General features: G+C 37.2%; 2 protein-coding genes across 8 annotated transcripts in view; one reads left to right on the top strand and one right to left on the bottom strand.

The window, feature by feature from the left end:
- The window catches only part of RAB27B (RAB27B, member RAS oncogene family), a 139,570-nt gene extending 132,676 nt beyond the window's left edge, over positions 1–6,894 (top strand). For all 6 annotated transcript variants that reach the window (XM_030336608.2, XM_030336609.1, XM_030336605.1 and 3 more), the window contains 3 exons: positions 2,504–2,607; positions 5,342–5,465; positions 6,557–6,894. In XM_030336608.2, the coding sequence (XP_030192468.1) occupies positions 2,504–2,607; positions 5,342–5,465; positions 6,557–6,746 (418 nt within the window). In that variant the 3' untranslated portion in view covers positions 6,747–6,894. The remainder of the gene's footprint in view (positions 1–2,503; positions 2,608–5,341; positions 5,466–6,556) is intronic.
- An 11,856-nt stretch (positions 6,895–18,750) lies between these two features.
- Positions 18,751–24,373, bottom strand: part of CCDC68 (coiled-coil domain containing 68) — a 48,034-nt gene continuing 42,411 nt past the window's right edge. Inside the window, exons 11-13 of one of the 2 annotated variants that reach the window (XM_030292261.1) lie at positions 23,132–23,208; positions 21,811–21,907; positions 20,775–20,832 (exon numbers count right to left, since the gene is read on the bottom strand). In XM_030292261.1, coding sequence (XP_030148121.1) covers positions 21,859–21,907; positions 23,132–23,208 — 126 coding nt within the window. In that variant the 3' untranslated portion in view covers positions 20,775–20,832; positions 21,811–21,858. Of the gene's footprint in view, positions 20,833–21,810; positions 21,908–23,131; positions 23,209–24,373 lie in introns of both variants that reach the window. The other variant, XM_030292260.1, reaches the window with a different exon arrangement.

Raw genomic sequence — 24,373 nt, 5'->3', positions numbered from 1 at the left:
CTTTCTCTCTCTCGTTCTCTCTCTCAAAGAGAACAGAAAGCAGTTGTCTTAGCCACACTATTGTGGCTGAGTAGGAGACAATTTTATGAATACAGCTAGTCACCAAAGAGAAAGAAAACTTGTATAAAAGCTCTATAATCTCTGAGCTTCCAGCAACTGGTAGGAGCAATTCCACAAGAAAAAAAAATTGAGTAAAATTTTTAGTATTTCATAGTTATCATGATTAATGCCTTATTAAAGAAATCAAATTTGGGAATAAAGTCATTAAAATACCTATTCTTGCTTTGGTATTAAAAGGATTGTTGTCTGTTGAAGTCATTGAAATCGTTAATAATTTTATATCCTTTACTATTCTCTTTATTTACTTACTTTTCTCTTAATTTGACAAACATTTTATGAGCAAATACTATGTTCAAGACCATGAAAATGTAATGGATAACAAGTTAGAAATACGACTTCTTTCCTGTTGGGGCTTACAAGGCTAGGGTAGCATTTGAATAGATAAGGAGCAATTGCAATATAGCCTTAGGGCAGTGTCAGGAAAACAAAGGGTGATAAGCAGGTGCACCAGGAGAAACCCATTAGCCAGATGTGGGTGTTAGGAAGGCTGCTTGGAAAAGGGATACGTCTTCTGATATATATATGGATATATAGATATACAGATATAGATATATAGATATATATACATACACATACATATACATACACACACACACACACACACACACACATACACACACTCATACATCATGTATGAGTGAGGGAGTCTTAGCAGGTTAAAGAGGTGGGAGATCGAGGAAGCATTAAGGCAAGGTTACCCACAGGAAGAACAGCGTGTGTGGGAGCCCAGGGGAGAGAGTGAACTTTCTAAGGACTAAAAGAAGATTGGTATGCCTGTGGGTAGTCAGGAGATGAAGCAGGGTAGATGAGCGAGGATCAGTTCATGCAGAGCCTGACAGCTTATGAAAGAGTTCAGTCATTATCTTAAGAGCATTGCATCATTGTTTAGATGTTTTCAGCAGAGGATTTATATAACCAGGGGGAAGGAATCAGTGAAGGGGAGGGTCCCAAACAAAACTGGAGACAGGAAGCCTGTTAAGAAGGCTGTTGAAGTTATTCACGGGAAAGATAATAGGTTCAAAACTAGGGCAGGTGGACAGAAATGAGAAGGTCAGGAGATGCTTAGTGATTGTATACAGTGGGTGAAGGAGAAAGAACAGCTGTGGCATCACCAAGGATCATGATGCATTGACAGAAGAAGAAATCAGGAGGAGGGGCCAGTTTGGGTTTAGACATGGGAAGTTAGAGTTGCCTCAGTTTCCTCCAACTGGAAACATACAACAGGTAATTGGGCATGCAGCAGGAAGGGCAGGACAAATCTAGACCTATTCATTTGGGGTCCAACACATAGGTGGTAATTGAGCCAGGGAAATGGATGAGATTACTCAGTGAGTGTATGTAGAGCGGGAAGGGGTTGAGAATGGAACTCCAGGGAAACTAAAGAATCTACAAATAGGCTAACATAGGAGTCCAAAAATTAGGAGGACATTTAGGATAGGAAGTGGTGTTCTGTATTTTAAAGTTATGTGCCTTTCTAAAACCCTATTTCCAAGTTCAATTCTGTATCAATATAGCCCAAACCTTCTCTGCTCCGTCTGTGTGGTCTCTGGTTTTGCCCATTTTTAACATTGAAGCGTATCTCAGCACACCTTCAATTTCACTGAAGGCTTTGGGGTGGAGGAGGTAGGAGCCGAGGAAAAAAGTCTTTATACTGTACGTGACAGAGTATATTCTTCAAAATCCTCTACTAGAGATGAGTGTTCTTGCTTTCTGTCTCCACCTACTATGTCCCTCTGACCTTGCCTTTCTTCCCCTAATCATCTTTCTCTTTCTCCTTTCTTCAGTGGTTTTTCCCCTCTTCTTCCTGAGACATGGATGTCAGACTCAAAATCAGCTCTACCCCCAGAATGCTTCTAAAAGAGTTTTCTCACCAACATTTTTTTTTCCCTGAAAAAGAACCTCATCTCTGGCTGCTAACAAGTTGTGGTTTTCTGCATGTAATCATGGGCATTCATTTTTAGGTTACCAAGTGCCAAACTTTCTTCTAGGCGCAGACAAGGGAGATTGAAAAGTTTAAGTTAAAGTCCCCATTTGAGAGTGGCTTCTATTTTACCTGTGGACCATAAGATATCCATGAGCCAACAAGGGGCCCAACAAGTCCAAGGGGCTGTGTAAGTCAGTATGTGATTGAATGTTACAAACTCAGTGTATATAAGTGTTCTAGACCATAAAGCCAGGATGTGGTCCTAAAAAAATGTCTACAACCAGATGCCTTCCCCTGACCCTTTAGCATTCTTTCTACCCACTTTCTCCTTCTGTAGGAGAATCCATAAGGGATGCCATGGAGATTTCACATTTCAAAGGAAAATAGTGTTGTGTGTATTGTCATCGTAATATGTTTGTGGGCTAACTTCCAGAACTATCCACTGTGTTTTCTTGGCAGATTCCGGAGCCTCACAACTGCATTTTTCAGAGATGCCATGGGTTTCTTATTAATGTTTGACCTCACCAGTCAACAGAGCTTCTTGAATGTCAGAAACTGGATGAGTAAGTGGGGTCAACTAACTTGCATTGGCCACTTTGGGCCCCGGCTTCTTTGCTTCACGACATGAAACCAGATTGGGTTCCACAGATTAACTTTGAGAATTCATGAGTTTAGCGTTTCCTGTCTTACCTTCAAAGTGATGGCCTTAATGTGGCTCACCTAAGGTGACTTGGAATTGTATCTTAGAAGAAGCCTATGTAGCTCTATCACCACCTATATTCAAGGTCATTATAATTGCAATTGAAAGGCTATTAATTCCACTTATCCAATGAGTCTTAAAAGACTTCTTACAACTATGTAAGCTACCACATCTAATCTGGAAAGGAGACAGGGAAAAGCAGCCGTGTTTTCTGAGAGGGTTCACTGACACCTAAAAATGTGTGGCCTTGTGCATGGGTTAACTAATGGATTAATTAACCAATGGATGAATTTGGTGAGAAACTGCTCCAGAGCAGACCAGCCATGTGAAGATAAGATACAGTGTATCAATCATCTCACATGGGAATTTTACATTTTTGGAAAAAATGTTCAAATGTAAGGAAGCTTTGAATAGAAAAATAGAAAGTTAGGTATAACATTAAGTTAAAAGTAGCCTAATCAGTTATTAAAGACAGATTGATATATGTCAGCCCAGGAAAATAGCATTTGATTTCCTTTTTTAAAAATTGATATAGCACTAAAGAGAATATTTCATTTGCATTTTTATTACAAACATGAATTTTGATCCTAATGTATACATTAGGATCAAAATTCTTATATATATATAAGTTGTCCTATGGGACTAGTGATAGTCTTATCATTTCTAGATTTGTCAGGGCTGTCTATGGCCAGAGTGATATTTTTAAAAAAATTGGATCATGTTATTTCCCTGCTCAAAGTTTTTCTGGGACCTCCCAAATCACTTAGAATAAAATCCAGACTCCTTCACTCACCTGCAAGGCCATGGATATCAGGCCTTGGATTCCTGTGTAATTTACTCTCATTCTCCCCCAGCTCATTGGCCTCCAGCCAAAAGTCTCTCTTGCTGACAGGGACAAAAGGCACATTCCTACCTGTGGCTTTTGAACTTTCTGATTTTTTTCTGCCTTGATTTCTCATCTCCTGTTTATGGGGTGTGCTAGCTCTCTCATCACCTTCAAGGTTTTGTTCAAACCTAATTTATCTCTTGGAGGAAGCCTTCCCTGACCACCGTCTACACTAGTACTCCTCCTTACTTTGTATCTCCCCAATGTACATTTTATTTTCTTTTGTCACTTCCACCACCTGACATTATATTATATATTTCTTTACTTGTCATTTTGACTCTCTTCCACTAGAATGGGAGCTCTATAAAAGTGCTTCGTCTGCTCTGTTCCATTGCAGTAGTCCAAAACCTGGAATAGTGTTTGGTACAGAATAGATGCTCGAAAAATATCTATTTCTTCTTATTATATATGATTTATCATTAATATATGTAACTGCTTTAAATGCAAATTCAATAATGCACTTGCTACCATGGGGGAAAATACCAACAAATTCTGACTTAGTTAATTGCTTTTCCAGTTGAGTGTTTATCTTAGAATCTGTCTCTGTTTCTGTTTATTATTGTATTTCTTTATCCAAATTTTCATGGTATTATTAGATTCTGAGGAGATAAACAATAAGATTAGATTTTTTTCAGAGAATGACTTATTCATCCCTTTTCAAGGCAGATAAAATTCTTCCTTATTTAAAAAAAAAAAAATTCCTGAAGGATACTGTTGGGATTTAAGATAATTAATTGGCATGTCTCGTAACACTTTAATTTTTAACACCCAAATAATTAGTGTTACAGGGTAAGCCTTGTCTTCTTCCTTGGCAAAGTTTCATACAGCATCTCTTGAGATAGAAATTAAAGTAATCCCTGTAATTTTAAAAACATAGATTGATAGATTTCTTATTTCCTTCCTTCTTTCTTCCTTGTTCCCTCCCTTCCTCCCCCAACCCTCCAGTCCATCCTTTTTTCCTTCCCTCCTTCTCTCTTCTCTCTTTTGAACAGAGAAAAGAGAAAAGAGAAAAACCTGTCTTAAAATTATTTCTCCATGAACTTGAACTTGTGGTGGTTCAGAAACATTCTATGCTTACAGATCATCACCTTGGACTTCAGGAGATAGAAATGTAGCAGTCTCTTAAAGGAAAGAGTAAACTTACACATTTAAAAATCCTGTTTACCTGAGTGGTTCAGTCAACTGAGTGTCCAACTCTTCATCTGGGCTCAGGCCATAATCTCACTGTGAGCGCGAGCCCCATGTCAGGTTCTGCACTGTCAGCATGGAGCCTGCTTGGGATTATCTCTCTCCCTCTCTTTCTGTCCCTCCCCACCACCCCCCTCAAAATAAATAAATAAACTTCAAAAAATCCTGTTCTGTCATCTCTACTTTTACTTGAGGAACAAATAGTATGAAGTGGTATGTCCATTTCCCCAGATGTAGAAGAGCACTGATACGTGATCATATAGTTGCTTCATATAAATTATTATTAATGATCACAATCTGCGATTTGTGAGACGTTATCTTCATTCATTTTACCAACGAGGAAGCTGCAGTTGAGAAGCGTTGAGTAACTTGGCTAATATAACCAGTAGGCAGCCAAGCTGGAGGTGAACAATTAGTTTAGGAATTTGAAGTATGAAAAAAAGAAGGAATTTGAAGTATGAGCAGTCATTAGACATCACTTGTTTATAACTAACGTGCTGGGTCCATCTGCTTTCTTCCTAAGGCCAACTGCAAGCAAATGCTTATTGTGAAAATCCAGATATAGTATTAATTGGCAACAAGGCAGACCTGCCAGACCAGAGGGAAGTCAATGAAAGGCAAGCCCGGGACCTGGCTGACAAATACGGGTGAGTCACTTACGTGGAGATGTCATCTAATCTTGCACACTGCTGCTTAGTAATGGAGCAGGGATATGAGGCTGATACTAGGAGGACGCCCCTTGAATCAATACTGGCACATGAATGAAAAAGATCTTTCAGGGGAATGTATGGGATCTTTCAAACCAATTACTTAATAGTAATAGCAGCTAACATTTGCTGGGTAATTATTATGTGCTAACAACTGTCCCTAGACTTTAACTCATTTAACCCTTCATAACCATATGTAGGAGATCTGGAGTCATCCCATTTTAGATACAAAGAATCGAGGCATGGAAAGATTAAGTAACCAATGGACGGTCCGGTAGCTGCTAAGTAGCAGAGTTTGAATTCGACTCAGGCAGTCTGAGATCAGAGCTCATGATCTTCAACACTATATTCTACTGCCTTTCAACCAATAGTTGTAAAACTCTAAGAAATAATACCTAACATGGACATAATGTAATCCTCATCGAAGCTGAGCTTAAATGGCAGATTACAAAAATGTTAAATACCCCCCTGTGATTATAAATTGAGTTCCACCACAGACTTCAAATTTAAAACAGTTTCATCTTCTCTGCCAATTTTTTACTGAAGAATTAATTCTCCTTGAGGGCTTTGAAAATATGTCTTCTTGAAACTTTTGATTCCGAATAAATATAGACTTATTTATTTACATGTATATCCTATTCAGTGCCTGCTTAATTTCTAAGTCCTATTTCCAGATAATTGATTAAAAGGGAAATGATATTTTAATGGTAATATTTACCACTAGTTTAGGTATTTCTACCCTCTTAATTTCTTTTTGAAACAGTGGTAATGCATGAGCTTCAAATTCCTGAGTACCTCCTGTATCCATTTCCTTGTCCATAAAATTGGTGACACCCATAGGAAAAAGCAGCCCACCAGCTTTTACTCACTGAGAAAAAACAAGGATGCTTTCCAACTCAGCCGGCAAAATCTTGATTATTTCACAGTCTCTCAGCCAGCCATGCTTTTGCATGTGTGACTCATGTGTACATCTTGTTGTGTCTTTTCTGATTTCTTCCTCTCAAAAATATTTGTCATCTCTTCTGTTCAAGCATACCATATTTTGAAACAAGTGCAGCAACTGGCCAGAATGTGGAGAAAGCCGTGGAGACCCTTCTGGACTTAATAATGAAGCGAATGGAACAGTGTGTAGAGAAGACACAAGTCCCTGACACCGTCAACGGTGGAAACTCGGGAAAGCTAGACGGGGAGAAACCAGCAGAGAAGAAATGTGGCTGCTAGTTCCTGCATAGGAACTGATCGTCAAAAACCCCACCCAAATATTACTTCCCAAAACGGCGGCAAACCACAAAATTGTTGTTGAGTAGACCATGCATACTGGCATATCTTGCTTTTCTGCCTGAAAAATCTATTTTAAGAAACCAGAATAGGGGCGCCCGGGTGGCGCAGTCGGTTACGCGTCCGGCTTCAGCCAGGTCACGATCTCGCGGTCCGGGAGTCCGAGCCCCGCGTCGGGCTCTGGGCCGACGGCTCGGAGCCTGGAGCCTGTTTCCGATTCTGTGTCTCCCTCTCTCTCTGCCCCTCCCCCGTTCATGCTCTGTCTCTCTCTGTCCCAAAAATAAATAAACGTTGAAAAAAAAAAATTAAAAAAAAAAAAAAAAAAAAAAAAACCAGAATAGTCAACAGTGTTCAAAGGATTGACCAGTTGTCTCTGAGGCCCCTCCAGACAAGATCAGAGATTTCCTAATGTGGTCTCACTATGATGGATGCTCAATTTGTGTGTGTGTGTGTGTGTGTGTGTGTGCTTATAAAGAAGATGAGTAGATTAGAAAGTATTCAAGATGATTATCTGTGAGTTTTAAATCAGAACAAAAATTACCATGTCACATGGGGGAAAGGGATAGGCCAGTAAAGGGAAAATATAGAAAGACAATTTTTTTTCTTAAAGACTGGATTTACTTCTCATATAGAATTTGATTTGTCCTTTCAGTTTTGCACTGGGGGGACATATTTAGCTAAAAATGGGTACCCAATAAAGAAATCTAAATCAACCGTTGAGAGTGACATGGCTATGTACACCCAATAAGCTCTCCTAGGATGGCTTAATTGCTGATAAGTTGATGAGAGTGTGAAAGTCAGACTTCTGCTAAAATATGGGAGATTGTATATTAATGTCCTTTTTATATTCTTAATAAATGGCAAATAGACAAGAACAGGACTGTGAATGACAAAGTACAAAAGAAATGCCCTGGAAGAAAAATGAACGTATGATAACATGGCATTTGGACAAATGAAATTAAATGTGTCTGTTACAGATGTCTGGAAGAGTCATTTAGCCAAATTTCACCCAAGCCAATTAGAAGCTGACATTATCACTTGGGATTAAGAGAATCTCCAGAGGTTTCCCTTTCAAACAAAATTTTGGAAATCAGTTCATTGTTCAGTCTCACGTTTCATTTTTCTTAGCAAATGGTCATGAGGAGAAATTAAAGGTTGCCAAATTTCTTTATTTCTTTAGAAATGCAGTCAAGAAGAACTATTTAGCCTTACTTGTTTTTTTTTTAGATAAAATATGTCAGCAATATGAAAACAAAAAGTGACTAATAGTTGTGCGTTTCTTTTTCATTTACAAAAACAATGGAAACTTGGAATCACTTTTCTACCCTCCACACCCACCCCTGGCTTTGAATCAATTGTAAAAATACAGGTGTATCACTTTGTAGAGCAACAACGTCAGAATGATGGATGGTTTTATGCTTGCTCTGAATTTTCATGTCATTCATCACATAACAATTGATGATACCTCATGCCATAAAACAATATATTTAACATTTGTTTTCATTTCGCCTCAGGCAAAATACCCACCTTTGAGGTATATTTGGGGGTAGGGAAAGAGTGGAGCTATAATCTTATCTCTAAAAAGTTGGTTAATCATTTTATTTTTTCACATAAAACTGCCTTTTTTAAAAAAAAATCATCACAAACATATTTTCCATTGTCCTATTCTTAGTATTGTGTCTAAACTGATATTACATTGTTTTTTTTTTTTTATCTTTATGGTAAGCCTAAGGAACTCCTATTAAACGATTATTTAAATACTTGTCAGTTTTACCTGTAACAAAGGCATCACGCTTCAAGTTTTCTCTTTTTATCATGAGTATATAATTTTGATAGGATGGTTCCTCTTCCTATAAAATTTGCTAATTAAATTTCATTTTGCCATACTCTGTATATTTTTAAATTACAAACATTAGGAACCCTAAATCCAAGTCCCCCATTCTCCCCTTGAGCCTCTCTCTAAGGTCTACATCTGGTATTGACTCAGTTTTAGGAACACAGATCCAAAGGATTGTCTAAGATGTTCTTGCAAAATTTTCAGTGTTAATTGCTCAGTTCCTCTGACTTCTGCAGCATAAGGCCAGCTTCTAAGATCCATCATGCTTGGGTGTTCCTTCCAATGGTGTTTTTCTCTACGATGCTCTTCGTGACCTCAGTGCCTGAGCCATGGGGATAGGAAGCTATTAGCCAAGCTCAAAGATGTTTTAACTGAGAGTAAAGTGAGAAGAAGCAATATAATCATTGCTGTGGCAAAATTTGGCAAACTTCCTATGGTCATTTTATCAACTCTTCTTTGGATTCGAATTGTGATGTCCCCTGCATCTCCGTAATAGGGAATGTTTAGCCTTTATAAAATCCTAAAGGTATTCTATTTTGGATTTGGTTTTTTGTTTTTGTTTTTGTTTGCTGTTTGTTTTTGGTTTCTATTCTTTTTCCAGTTATATGATTGACTTATTTTTGCCAAGATTCTGTCATTGTCAGTTATTTCACAAGAATTTCTTCGGAGTCTATTTTAAGATCATTATTTGATAGATGTAGCATGAAGCAGAGGGCGATGATGCCCATAATTATAGAACTATGCCTATAAAAATAACAATTATTGGGTAGCATTCTCAAGAGGAAGGAAATCTAAAGAAGACAAGGAAACTAAAATAGCATCCTACTTATAAATAAGTACTTGATCTAAAAAAATATTTTCTCTGACAAGTTTGACATCTGATCCCAAATTCTATGTCACCATTACTGGAAATTCCTTCACTTAATTATTTCAGAATTAATAATTATGCATAATCTGTTTTATAATTTCAAATTGGTTTGAAATTGCTTGTTAGTATACAGACTGCTTTAAAGAATTGCATACCTCCTTTAACCCAAAACAGCATGTATTTTTAGCCCAGATGTATCCTGTTGTTGTTATCTCCCAAATGCTTTGGTAAACCCCCATACTGTATTTTGGGGAAATATTTAAAATGTAGATGAAACTTCTTTCTGATATAGAAATCACTTCTGGAGTGCTTACACTAGTTTGATGTTTACATTGCTCTAACACAGTGCCTCGAATACTTCTGTGACCAAATTTGTCTCCAACCACATAGCTCACAGTTCCTATGATGTCATAAAAGAAGAGGGCCTCACAGAGACACTAATACAGTGAAAGATATCCTGGTATCTTCAGCAAAGCGTACAGGATGTTACTGGAATCTGGAGATGATTACCACCATCTCTTTCTCCTAAGCTTCTCACGGAAAGGGCATTACTTGAGATTCAACTGTGAGTAGGTACAAGGTTACCTTCTAATACACAAAAAGAAAAATCCTTTGAAAACCGTGTCAAAAAATAGCTGAGAAAACATGTCGTCTTGGTATGACGGGTGTCACAAGTCATAAATTGGCAGAGAAAATGCGAAACGCTAGGAATTGAGCTTGTGGGTCTCTACGTAAGTTTTAGAATTCTTGAAACCGCTCTAGTGATTTGCTATCATTTCCATGTTATCAGCTATACACTGCAAAAAAATTCAAAACCAGCATTTTCTAAAGCAAAGTAAACATTTCATCTGTTGTTCTTAACCAGATGGGCCAGTCCAGTCCATGTATCAGCGGATGTCTTTGTTATGCTTCTAGCGTAAATTATTCTCTGCCAACCTGCACACATAAAATAAAATGAACTGGGTAAGAGTTTTAATCCGATCTTTCTTGTCTCCACTGTAAGAGGGAGAAGTTTGACCATAGGGAATTACATGACTACGTTAAGAATAATTTAATAACAGCCAAAATATCCTGTAAAGTGTTAATTGAATCCAGTGGAAATCAATAAGTTTGATGAAGCTCATCTACATACTCATCAGCCAGAAAGAGAAGCAATATGTGTAATAGTGAATAGCTAGGTATAGTAGGAACCTGGAACCTATGTCCATGACACAAAATTATTCACTGCTCTGTATCTCTGCTCACTTTTAAAAAGGTTACATATGCTTTCTTCAGTGTCTATTATACTAAAACACTGAAGGAAAATTCTCATCCATGAAGAATTTTGGGGTTATCATCTCCAACTCAAACTGTAAAGAGATAATATTGAAATTTCTGGTTTCCTAAGAGAATGAACTCTTTAAAAGAGAGATCTGAGAGCTGGTGTGAGCCAAAGGGATGGAAAAGTTGTCTTTCACCCTGTACCACCAAGCTTTAAAACATTAAAAGAAGGCTGGTGCCTGTGAGTATTTTAGGGAACGCTTTGTTATCTTTAAAGATGCCAAGATGCTTGAGAAAGTTGTCAGAGAATTCACCAAACACTATATTTTCTTCTTGATCCTCGACCAATATGATATAAACTTGTTTCTGGGGAGAGCGCTGAGCTCTTAGACATGGAAAGCAGAAATAGAGTATTATCTGAGATGAATGTTGTCTCAATGCTTTATAAACCCATGACGATATTTGTCTCAAAGTAGAACTGATAAAATCATTGTTAGAAATCTAAGGAGTTTTATAAATTTGTTGCCTTAGAATTCTTAGGTGGAGACCCAAACGTGATGACATTGTTGGGGAAAAGCTGTAAAGGGAGGTTAGAGTTAAATGTTGTCTGAATAGTGTTCTTAAATATTGCAGAACACACAGAAGGCCATACTTTGAGTTTGATTTTTAGGTAGAAAACAAAAGGAGAATTAGTAACAGGTAGAGTTTTTGTAACTAGATCCATGGCAAATATTTAACCATCATTTTTATCTACCAAGTAGTTTATGCCTTTAGAACTAAGCTAATAAAAACATTCAAACGCCAAATGTTTCATTAGTGGCATCAAAATGTGGGAACTTTGAAACATTTTGTTTGCTCTATCCAAACTTAATTTTCTCATAAGTTGCATTTTGATTAATTTTTCAAGGAATAGAATCAAAAAGATGCTTCTCTGCAGATCTCCTTTTACCAACAGTGTATGGTTGAGATATTTTCTAGCTTCATACATAGATAGAACAAAAAACAAGCAAAAAACATTAGTAACAAAATAGTGGGGTCATTTAAAAGGGTGTCAGCTTTTGAAGAAAAAAACTTACAAAGAAATCATCTTTGAGTCGATCAAACTTGTTTAATGGCTCCTTTTCTTTCCAACAGGTCACGGAAATCATGGCTAATTTCCCTCAACTAACTTAGTCTTTAAGAATCATTAGCAAATTTTGTAGAAGTGGGCATGTCTGTCCTTAACCTAATGGATCCCTTATTTAACCAAAGGCTCTTGTCCTTATATCTGTTGGAATATCAAAATAGTGTCTGTCCCTAGTAAACGTATTCTTATAATTTTCTGTTCTCCAGGTTATTTTTTTAAATCCTCTTTGAGAGGAAACCTAGTATTGTAGAAAGGAGACTCGTCAGAAAGAACAATTTGGGGCTCATGAGTGTGCCATTAAATATCTTAGTGGCTTCTCCTCATATGGAACTTATAAACCCTGTGTCCCTCATAGAGTTCATGTCAGTATCAAAGGAAACTACATCTAAGAAATTGGTTTGTAAATTATGTTCCCTTTCGTAAACAGGCACTATTATCATAAGCTAAGAGTAATAAAAATTACAGTAATAATTTAAACCACTTGTGAAAAGAAGTGTCATAGCAGGGACAAAACACCAATTTTAGTAGTGGGTATTGGAAGGCATAAAATGTTAGCAACTTGAAGTCATTGTATTTGATTGGAAATGTTTAATATATCTCAAGTTCTTGAAAAAACTATGAGCTCTATTTCATTTTGTATGTCATCTTGTATTTCTTTCAAGGAGTCCAATTACATTCTAGATAGTATATTACAACTTGGTCAGATCCTCCTTGTACAAATAGGGCTTTTGTGTCCATAGCCTTGCAAAAGGTACTGACTGCATCTGAAATTATCTAAGAGAAATAAGTTATCCTGCTTAATGTATTAAAAATAGATAATGTTCAACATAACACTGAAGTGCTTCACTGTATTCCGACAGTCTACCTTTAAGTGATATTATTCTCATTGTTAGGCTAAGCACTTTTGATTGTTTTGTCTGTCATCTACAGAGACCACTGTTTTGTCTAGTGCTATGAATGTAAATGAAAACCTTAAACACGGTGTTTTTATTTTATGCACCCCTGAGTAGACTGTGGTGCCTGACAAACACTGTTAGATCATAATTTTGTTGTATCAAAGTTCTAGTGGCTTCAGAAATCATAGCATCCAATGATTTTGTGGTGTCTGAGTTTGAATACAATGGTGGAGAACTGTATTCAGTGATTGTTTCTGCACATTTTTTCAAATAAAAATGCATTTTTATCAGTAATCTTGTGTACTCAAAGCAAACTTATTTCTGTGTTGCAGCTGAATGTGTGGTGCATGAGGAACATTAAATCAGTATCAACATGGAACTTGTATCATATTTGAAATGGTATCCATTGGGAACTAGGAAAAAAGAAGTGATTTGGATTTAGCCAAGTGATTTTTATCCATCTCTCTAAACTTTTTCATTTACGATTTGTTTAAAGACTGGGCTTTGCAAGGGAAATTTTCTAATAATTTTGAATTATACATGTGTGAAATTAGCAGTTAACGTGTTGAAGTATTCCATGGTACGTAAGCACCTCGACATATTACAACCTTTTTCTTCCCCATAATAAAATGCTGAGGCAGGAGGTAGTGACTTCCTTAGTCCCAGACTGGTGAAAGGACCAATTCAAGACCACAACCAAAGAGCTTCCTTTTAAATGTTCATTTGCAAAGGCTGCCTTGTTCCCAGAGTTGCTCTCATTCCATATGTTACTTAGTCAGTCTTTGCCAAGATAATGATGAGTTTTTAATTTAGAGATAAACAACTCTCCCACTGCAAGCAAAATAAATCCTTGGCACTGTTCTTTCAACTTTACTCCCTGGTAGCAGTAATGCTGTTTCACATAGGCAGAATCTTTCGCCCCTGGGTTCGTCTTAAATAATTCATGACACGTCATTAGGAACTTGCTTTCCCTAATGGCTTTATAGGATTTTTAAATAGTTATAGCATGCTCCGTATTGGGGGTGGGGTGGGGGAAGACCATCTTGACCTTCAATGTCTTTAATGCGGAAAGGGAAAAACTTTTAGAACCTGTATGTAAGGTGTTTGGATTATTCAGTGCTCTTTATACCAAGAACAATTACAATTTGACGAAGGCTATATCATAGGGGCACCTGGGTGGCTCAGTTGGTTAGATGTCTGACTCTTGGTTTTCTTTCAGGTCACGATCTCACGGTTCGCGAGTTTGAGCCCCGCGTTGGACTCTGTACTGACAGCGTGGGGCCTGCTTGGGCTTTCTCTCTCTTTCTCTCCCTCAAAATAAATAAATTTAAAAAATTAAAGCAGCAGCAAGGTTAATAGCCAACAACTTCAATCTGTTTGCTTGATTCTCCAGAGAAATTTGTATCGTGACTCATTCACTGATGAAAAATAATGAAACAGAAAGATGATTTGGAGTCATGCTAGTTAGCATATTGGATTGTGAACACGCATCATCTGGCTTCATGGACACTCTTCTCCTCCCCTGGCTTCCAAAAGCAGTTCCTCATGAGTTCCTCTAGGCAGAGTGTAAAGTCCAAATAAGACCACTCAACTGAGCCTCTCAAGAGCAATTTTCCCTTCACTGCGCCTTCCAGAAAACATGGGTTTTCTCAGTATGTTAGGAAAACACAGACAACCAAGAATTAAGATACAGATTCCTAAAAACTGTTAGTTTACCACTGCTCAGAATTCAAAGAACTAGAAGGATAATTTACTTTTCAAATAAAAGGGATGATTTATACAAAGGAAACATGAAAGACTATATTGCATGGAAAATGATTGAGACAATGTTAGGACTCACTCTTGACCTGCCAGTCCAGCTGCACTGATGTCCCAGCTATTCTGGGACACACCTGGTCTGCCTGTCCTCTGGAGCTAGTGCACCTGGCTTGCCCCTTCCTGGACACTTCTTTCACCAAACAGAGAACCTGACTGAGTAGGTATAGAATAACGTAGCATTAACTTAAAATTTTTTACTACTTTATTGAAATTAATATTTAAATTGTACAATATATTGGTTCTGGGCATGGAAGATATCCATGAAAACATAACCATTATCTACACACTGGACATTTCTTCTACCCCCATATATTTCTCTGTATTGCTATTCGCACTTTCCCTCTACTCCCTTCCCCAGGCAAATACTGATTTGCTCTCTTTCACTGTGGAATCACATAGTATGTCCTCTTTTTTTCCTCTAGATTCTTTCACTAAGTATAATGATTTGAAGTTTATCCACTGTTGTATATATTTATGCTTTGTTTCTTTTTATCATCAAGTTCTCTTCCAAAGTATGGATGTACTATGTTTTGTATCACCTGTTAATGGACATTTGTATTTAGTTCTTGGCTATCACAACCAAAGGTGCCATGAAAATTCAGATACACATTTCTTGTGGACAGAAGCTGTTGTTTCTGCTGGGTAAAACAAAAACAAAAAACAAAGAATGGAACAACTAGGTCATATGGCAGGTGTATATTTAACTTTTAAAGAAACAGCCTGGTTTCCAAAGTACTGGTACCATTTTTGCATTCTCGCCTTTAGCACATGATTTTGTTTCTCCACGTGCTCAATAAGGCTGGTGTTTGTATTTTAGCTGTTTTAGTGGGTGTTTGGTATTTATTTCTTAGTGGTTTTCATTGGCATTCCCCTGATAGGCAACGGATGAGGCATCTTTTCATATGTGTATTTGTAATTTGTCTATCTTGTTTTAAGAAGTGACTCTCTGAACATTTTTGTCCATATGTTTATTGGTTTGCTTTCTCATTGTTTTAAAAGTTCTTTATATATTCTGAATACAAATCCTATACATGTGAATATTTTCACCCATTCTGTAGGTTGCTTTTTAAAATTTGTTTAGTGGTGTCTTTCAAAGAGCACAATATTTGAATTTTAATGTTCAATCATCAATTTTTTTTCTTTTATGGTTTGTGTTCTTTGTGTACTAAACACAAAGGTTGCAAAGTGTTGCAAAGAGACTGTGTTTTCTGCTAGAAATTTTAGTTTCGTTTTACATTTAGGTATAGTGTCCATTTCATGTTAATTATACACTGTGAGAGATAAGAATTGATGCTAATTTTTTTTTTACATATAAAACTTGCAGTAGGGGTGCCTGGGTGGCTCAGTTAAGAGTCCGACTTTGGCTCAGGTCATGATCTCGCGGTTCGTGGGTTCGAGCCCCATGTAGGGCTCTGTGCTGATGGCTCAGAGCCTGGAGTCTGCTTCGGATTCTGTGTCTTTTCCTGTCTCTGCCCCTGTCACACTCTTTCTCTCTCTCAAAAATAAACAACAGCAACAAAAAACCCCACAACAACTTGGAGTATTTTCAATGCCGTTTAGAAGACTTTCCTGTCTCCTTTCTATAGCCTTGACAGCTTTGTCAAAAATCAATCACATAAAAAAAAAAATCACATAGATGGGTCTATTTATGGATACTTCTTTCCATCCATTTAGATATTTGTGTATGTTTTCACCAATACCAAACTATTAATATGTTTAATTTCAATTTCACTAATTACAACTTTGTAATCTGTGACCTTGTTAACTTTACTTACTAGTTCTAGTAGCTGTTTGGTAGATTCATTAAAGTTTTCTACATTAACAATTGTATGAACAACAATGGACATTTTACTTTTCCTTCCCAATTTGTATGCCTTTTCTTCCTTTTTCTTTTTCTTGACATATTCCAATGGCTAGGACTTAGAGTACAATGTTTAAGAAAAATGGTGAGGGCAAGCATCTCAGTATTAGTCTTTCATCATTAGTTATATGAACTGAAGGCTTTTTTGTAAATGCTGTTTATCAGAAAGATAAAATTTCTTATTCCCAGTTTGCTGAGTTTTTATCATGAATGAGTGTTAAATTTTGTCAGATACTTTTCTTCACTTATTAAAATAATTATATAATTTTTCTTCTTTATTATGTGTATATGGTTACTTACATTGATTTTTTTTTAATATTTTGGGAGAGAGAGACAGAATGAGCAGGGGGAGGGGCAGAGAGCAAGTGGCGCAGAGGATCCGAAGCTGGCTCTGTGCTGACAGAAGTGAGTTCAGTGTGGAGCTTGAACTCACAAACTAAGAGATCATGACCTGAGCCAAAATCAGGAGCTCAACCAACTGAGCCACCCAGGTGTCACTCATTGACTTATTTTCAAATGATAAATCAACCTTGCATGCCTAGGATAAATACCAATTTTCTGTAATTCTACTTCAATTTTTAAACACTTATAAGTATATGTTTTAATAATAACACAGCAATTAAATATGATTATCTAAGTCTTTACTGAATCTTAAGATTTCCCACCCTCCAAAAAAATGGAAGGAAGCAAAAAAGGTGGAAGGGAGGAATTAAAATGATTATGACATCAGTTGAAGGAATTTTCAGTTCTTGATGGAATGGGTCCTTACATCAATATTGATGAGGATTCTATGATTACCTCAGGCTCAAAGGAGAGGTAAAGAAAGTAAAGAAATATGAAAGAATTTGAAAAGTGTGTTCTTAATTTTATAATGCTACTATTTTTTCATATTCAGAATAAAATATTAATAGATTACTTTTTCCCATTAATTTGGACCCAAGAAAAAATTAGCAGAAAAATTCAGGGAGTCATCTAAATACCTGTTCACTAGCAAAACCAATCCATTGATTATGGATTTTATTGTCATGAACAATCAAATAAAAATGGCTTAATTTACTTATGCATAATTATTTTACTTTATTTATTTTTTTAAAATGTTTATTTTTGAGAGACAAAGAGGCAGAGCACAAGCAGGAGAGGGGCAGAGAGAGAGGGAGACACAGAATCCAAAGCAGGTTCCAGGCTCTGAGCTGTCAGCACAGAGCTAGATGCGGGGCTCAGACTCAAGAACCATGGGATCATGACCTGAGCTGAAGTCAACACTTAATCAACTGAGCCACCCAGGCACCCTTACTTATACATCATAATTTTAATGTAAAAAGAAAAAACAAAAAATAAACAAAATACGATATCAATTTCTTTATTGTAAACAATTATTCAAAAGATAGATGTATTACACCAATTATTTAAACGTTTCTCTTTGTTGTTGCTTGAACATTTCCTAATGGTAATTCGTAATGATATATGTAATCAAAGTGAAACTGTTTCTTTTCATTTCTACCTTCATATATTCACTTCAAGGTCCACTTCAGGCCTTCTTATCTAATGTATTAATTAGTATAATTATAAGCACAATTATTTAGGCTACAACTGAACTGGTATTTCTTTTCCTGTATTTCTCGTGTGATACTACTTTCAGATTAATACTTTTTATTCTCCATTGTAATTGTTTGTTTTATGGCTCAGAAATATTTATTCCAAAAACATTCCAAATGATAAAAGCTGAGACAGTAAAGATATAGGAAAAATCTATATATGACAAATAAATGATACTGCTGATGCTATTAAAAAAATATTTTTGTATTTGAAGAGTCCAGATCTTTTTACGCTGCTGAAACTGCTTGATCTTAGTCTCAGGAAATCCAAAGAACATTCTAAGGTGAACATGGAGGGCACATGAGCACCTCCTATCCGTATCACGTCCAGTGGTACTTTCCGTGTTCAAAGATGTTATGCTAAGTGAAATAAGTCCTCCAGAGAAAGGCAGATACCATATGTTTTCACTCTTATGTGGATCCTGAGAAACTTAACAGAAGACCATGGGGGAGGGGAAGGGAAAAAAAAAAGGTTAGAGAGGGAGGGAGCCAAAACATAAGAGACTCTTAAAACTGAGAACAAACTGAGGGTTGATGGGGGGGTGGGAGGGAATGGGGGGAGGGTGGGTGATGGGTATTGAGGAGGGCACCTGTTGGGATGAGCACTGGGTGTTGTATGGAAACCAATTTGACAATAAATTTCATATTAAAAAAAAGAATAAACAAAAAACAAAACAAAAATGAGCAGAGTGAGACCTACATTAAATCCAGCAGTGTCTTCCTATTTTTGTCTTTAGAATACATTATTCTAATGGGAATCATTCTGGTTGTTAGGTCTGTTCAATGGATCCATTCCAAAATCTCGCATTTATTAACATCCAGCTTGGTGATTGAGGTGTAAGAGGAACCTAAGTGATCACCAGGTGAAAAGTGAATTCACACACTACCCTGCAAATGCTTGAAGCAGAATTCATGATCCCAATCTCCCACAAATGTGCCTGAAAATACACTGCCCAAAAGCCTTCCATGTGGTATAAGATCATGATAATAAATGTAAAATTAGAAGATTTTTAGCAAGTTGTTCTGAACTACGTTCTTATGAGGGTAGTCCAAGTAGGTGAAAGGCCAACTTATTGCAGGAAAATATTTACTTTATGAGTAAAGGTTCTTTCTGTCACTCACAGGGTGGTGCAGATAGCCAACAAGGAAGCTGTGTCATTAAAGTAGCAAAAAGAAAAAGCATTTCTATAGTGTGGGAGTATCTCAGACCATCAAGCGAGCAGGTAGAAGGAATACTGACAGCCAAATCAAGAGGTCCAAATCCTCGCTCCATTGTAGCAGCAGGGAAAATTACCGGACCTCACAGCATCCACCCCTGTGAGATGGTAATAATAGTATGACTTGCTTTTGAGGTCTTTTGGGTAGATTAAAGCAATTAATACAGGTAAAGTACTTAGAATTGTTCCTGGCATCGGAGCCGTGTCATAAATGTTATTAAATAACTACATCTGAAAAACCAGCAAGCAATAAAAACATGATTCACGAAATGCACACATATAGTTACGCAACATTTCAAGGATTACAGTACGTCAATGAATTTATAAATGCGTCACTTAATCTCATTTGAATGTATTTTTAAATATTTCATAGATAATACTGACATTTCACATTCCACATTGAAAGGCTTGAAGCAGCTTTCCTGAGAAAATGTTTACAGTCATACACCAGAGAGGATAATCAAAAGGCTTACAGGTAATTCACCCTTCAGCAGGGCTAAGTCTGCCCATTATTCATTCAGTTCAAGTGCCTTCTATCCTGTTAGCCCGTTTGCACTTCTACAAATTAGAGTCTGGTTTTCCTCATAGCAAGCACAAACTCACCTGTGATGAATGCCTGTATCAAAATGCAAGCACACTTTCACCAAGGCACTGGACATACGATGGATGGAGAATCTTCCCAGCTATAGACAGTAGCCACTGTTCCTCTTAACCCACAATGCACGTATTTTTGTGAAGGTGTGAGCTGACGGCATTGTGTTCCTATTCTTTCCCCCAAATATTTTCTTAGCTAATACAATGAATCTTATAAAGAAAATTAGGCACCAGGTCAGAGTCACAAACTGCATTTCTTCATGCTTACTTGTGGGTTTTCTCTCACAACCAATTCTCAATCCCAGCTGAAGAACAATGGCTTCCAGAGGTGCGGTAAGATGCCGTGATTCTTAGCAGTGGAGGGTTGGATGGATTGGGGAATTAGCTAAAAAGAACCTACTTCTGCCCATAATGCCATAGAGAATAACTCTCCTACTAATGATAGGTCAGGAGATGAATTTATAAATTCATGTTAGGATATTTCTTGTTTAACTTTAAAATATATCATTTATTCACACACATGTACATACACTCTTCCATTTATATACATAAAAACCACTATCAGAAGGTTATAGTTGACAACCTTAAACCACTCCCTTCAGCAAAAATCTGCAAAAAATATTCAGATTCTTTTTGAAGTTTAAAAAAAAATTCATCTTCCATCAAATGCCCCAGGTCTCTTCACCCATTCACTAAGTTTTGAAGGAAGAGTTCCTTGCCTTGAATATACATTTGTTTGATTTTCTGGAGTGTCCTCTTCCTGCAGAGCCGTTGACGTATAATAAATCCCATTGAATACTGCCAGTGAGCCATTTTAACTTGCACATTTAGTCTGTGTTTCAAGGAATAAATAAGACCCACATAGTGATCTTCCTTATTGAGATCTTCAGCTAGTCAGCTCATTTCTGGAGCCTGATCAACATCAGATAGGGCGTAGTGCCTTCAGTCTTCAATTCACTATAGAAAAGATCAAATAATTATTGATAGAGAGCACATTAAACTTTAGTGATGTAATTGGTGTATCACCACCATTTCCATCTCCACCACCGCTATACGACCAAATATGAACTAATTGCTTTAATCTAAGAGATCTGGTGGTTAATTGGTTGACTGACTAATTCCCCATGAGACATGATAGAATCATACTGTGGAAGCATCTAACTTATGTAAATTCAGCTAGTTGTAGAGGGACAAGAGTGAGGAAGAGGGGAAGTGAGAGAGAATTAGAGACTATATCTGCCATTCCATGCAGTGAAGGCATGCATTGGGGTGACCTGGAGACAGGAAACACGAATCAACCCTCCTGCCAGGATGTTTGAGTCCCGTGGGCTTCTCAAGTCTGAACTTCTCCCCTCACTGTGTGATTCCAGTATTTACAATATATATGTATGTATATATGTGTGTATACACACACACACACACACACGTTTGTATGTGCATTTTGTTGTTGCTGTTTTTGTCTAAGAACATGACCCTGAATCTCCAGCAAACACCCTTTCTGGTGTTAACATCTATATGTTTTAATGCTCAAAGACACCACCTTGCTTTTTAGTATTTACTGAGAGATACAGAATTATATTTTGTGGGTAATTAAAGAGATTTGCCTGGATTAATTTTTAAATGCATATGATTTTCCCCCTGAACAGCTACTTTTCTACTCCAGTCTCTCCCTTGAGTTATTATTCCACTGCATATGGGTGAACCCAGAATTACCACATCATACTACCACTTACGTTCTCAAAGCAGCCAATTGGCCATATTTCATTTTGTAAACATGAGACCTACCAAGTCATAGAAAGAAAAGAAATCTTTAAAACTAAAAGATGTTTAACAATGAATATACTACAACTAAAGAATTGGCCATAGAAGTCATTCTTTCCAGCACATTCCCTCTGTACGGGCTAGAGTCTCTGCATTCAATACTGGAGTAGTTACAATAGACAAGCAGTTGATCTCTCCTTCACTCCACTCTGGCTGCGTTCCCTACGGGGTCAAAACAGCTGATGCCTCACCACCCCAAGGGGACTGGTATCTGGTAAGGGAACAAAAAAATCAATTGTATTCCTTTTCCTTGGAAAGTCATGCTTGCTCTTCTGTTCTGGACTCTTCATTTCTTCCCCCACTGAAGTGACTACTTCTCTCACTGCTTCTGAAATGTGGGTATTTCACTTCCTCCTGTAATATTTCTGGGGCTTAATTTCTTTTCTTTATTGGAAGTTTCAGGGCTACTGGCCAAAAAGTGGATAACTTCGCATCAGGGGGACTGACAATTTTAGAAGAATCTATTCAGAATGGCTTCATCTCATCTCTCATTACATATACCATTAGCAAAGGGAAGCAAGGCTGCAGGGAGTTCTGCCAAGGGAGATGGACCCACCTGAATTCTTGGACTGATACTCATCACAGCGGGCCTGATTTTCTACCTCAGGCAAGGAACAGAAGAGAGTTTCAGAAAACAGGCTTCTGCCCTAGAGGGATTAGACTGGGAAATTCAAAAGCTGCTAGAACAGGAAGTTTTTAATCACTTTTTAAATGATTCATGTAATTACAGACTATGTTTTCTTTTAAGTGATAATTTCATAGAGTATTATGGAAATAAGATTTGAGCCCAGAAGTCTTTTTTTTTCTTTTTTTACAACTTGTCACTTCAGATTCTGTCACCATTAGAAAGTGACTTTGATGGTTTCAACTATCGTTTTGATTGCTGTAGTGGGTCATTATCATTGCTTGATTCAGTCATTATTAGGTAGTTATTGAAGACTCTTGCCCTTAGCAATGCAGGAAATAAAGTGAAATACAAGGAACCATTCCTGCCTTCTTGACATTTACAATCTACCTGGTTTGAGATACAGTCATGGACATTTAAATAAATACAATTTATAATTAAAGTGTTCATCAATGCTACAGAAAACAGGAGTAACAGAAAAACAAGGACAATAGGGAAGATGATGTGTACTGCTTGTAGAAAGAGTTGAAGCAGATACCTGGCTTATTTTATGGCACAAAGCAAGAAAAGATATCTAAATTTATTCATTCATTTATTCAGTAAGTATTTATATGTTAGGCTTTGAGGATTCAATGCTGAACAAATAACACAGGTCCAGTTCTCAAGAACTGGGAAACAGACAGTAAACAAGTGATTACATAAGTATTAATAGATTGGAATATTTCTCAAGTGGGATAGATGCCAACATTCATGAATGAATGTTCAACAAAGCTGTGAAGGCAGATGGCAGTGGGGGAAGAAAAAACTTACCTTGTAGAGACACCCTTGGATACTGTTGTTCTAAGAGTTTCAGACCAAAGTGCCACCTTGGTTTTTAGTTCTTTATTCTAAAGTGAAAAAAAAAAAAAAGATTACATAGGTAGCACGTTGATTAGCCACATGCTTAATACTTCTGATCAACCCACCACCTACATCACTCCTTGGCAGTAAGCTTGTTGTTTCAGTCACTCTGTTAAAACACAGAATGTAGCTGGTTGAGAGTCACTATTATCTCTGAAATTACAAAAACATCTTGAAGAGTGCATACTTTTCCAAGGGATTAAATAGAGTATTCTACATTAGCCTCTGAAATTCAACAGCTGAACTATGTTTGATTTTACAGTTTCTTTTATGTAGAAAGAGTTGCAAAGAACTTCACAAAATAACTTTATTAAAGAACCTTGTTAAAGACACCCACAATATTTATTACATGTTTGTCTTTCTTGTGCAATCTCTTGATTATAAACTCCATGAAAATAAGCACCATCTGTTCTTTACCATATAGTTCATGGCATTTTTAGCCTCAATTTTCTCACTGAAGCCTCCGTTTCTTCATCTCTATACTAGTGGTAAATAATACATGTCTTGCTTACCATGTTGAAGTTGTTGGAAGAAAAATCTCATATGATCATAATATTTTAAATCTGGAAACACTCATAATTCTGGGAGATAATGCAATGGCTGACAATAAGGAAGGCAACAGTTTCATTTCTCAGGTACAAATCCTAGCACAGCCACTTGATAGCTTTGTGACCTCACTTAGTTTGCCTAACCTCTCTGAGCCCAATGTCCTCATCTGTAAAGTGGAATCATCGTTTTTTTCTTCACAGGTTCTGAAATGAGATATTCAATATGTACTGTGCCCAGTGTCTGGCACAGATTCTTAAGACTTAAGATTTTCTAGTCCAAGTGCCATTTTTATAACTAAAAACTGAGGTCCAAAGAGCTTAAGTGCCCAACGGCTTGTTCCTGGCAGAACCAGGGTTCAAAGTCATGTCCTTCTGCTGCAGTGCCACTGTCTCCTCTACAGCATAGTCACACCAAGCACATCCATTCAACAGATCTGGAAAATGAGACTTAAAACAGCGAAGCATCATGCTCACGGTTGTCAGTTGGCTGCACTGGCAAGCCAGAGGTGTTTAAAGGATACACCAGTATAGTAGGGTCTGGGACTGAAGGGTGGCTCGGTGGGAGGTTGACAGGGGGTGCTATAGCTTTAAAAGAACCAGCTCC

The sequence above is a fragment of the Lynx canadensis genome, chromosome D3, assembly GCF_007474595.2.
Source record: "Lynx canadensis isolate LIC74 chromosome D3, mLynCan4.pri.v2, whole genome shotgun sequence".
NCBI lineage: Eukaryota > Metazoa > Chordata > Mammalia > Carnivora > Felidae > Lynx > Lynx canadensis.
The sequence above is the reverse complement of the archived record's forward strand: the minus strand, read 5'-3'. Positions and strand labels throughout refer to the sequence as shown.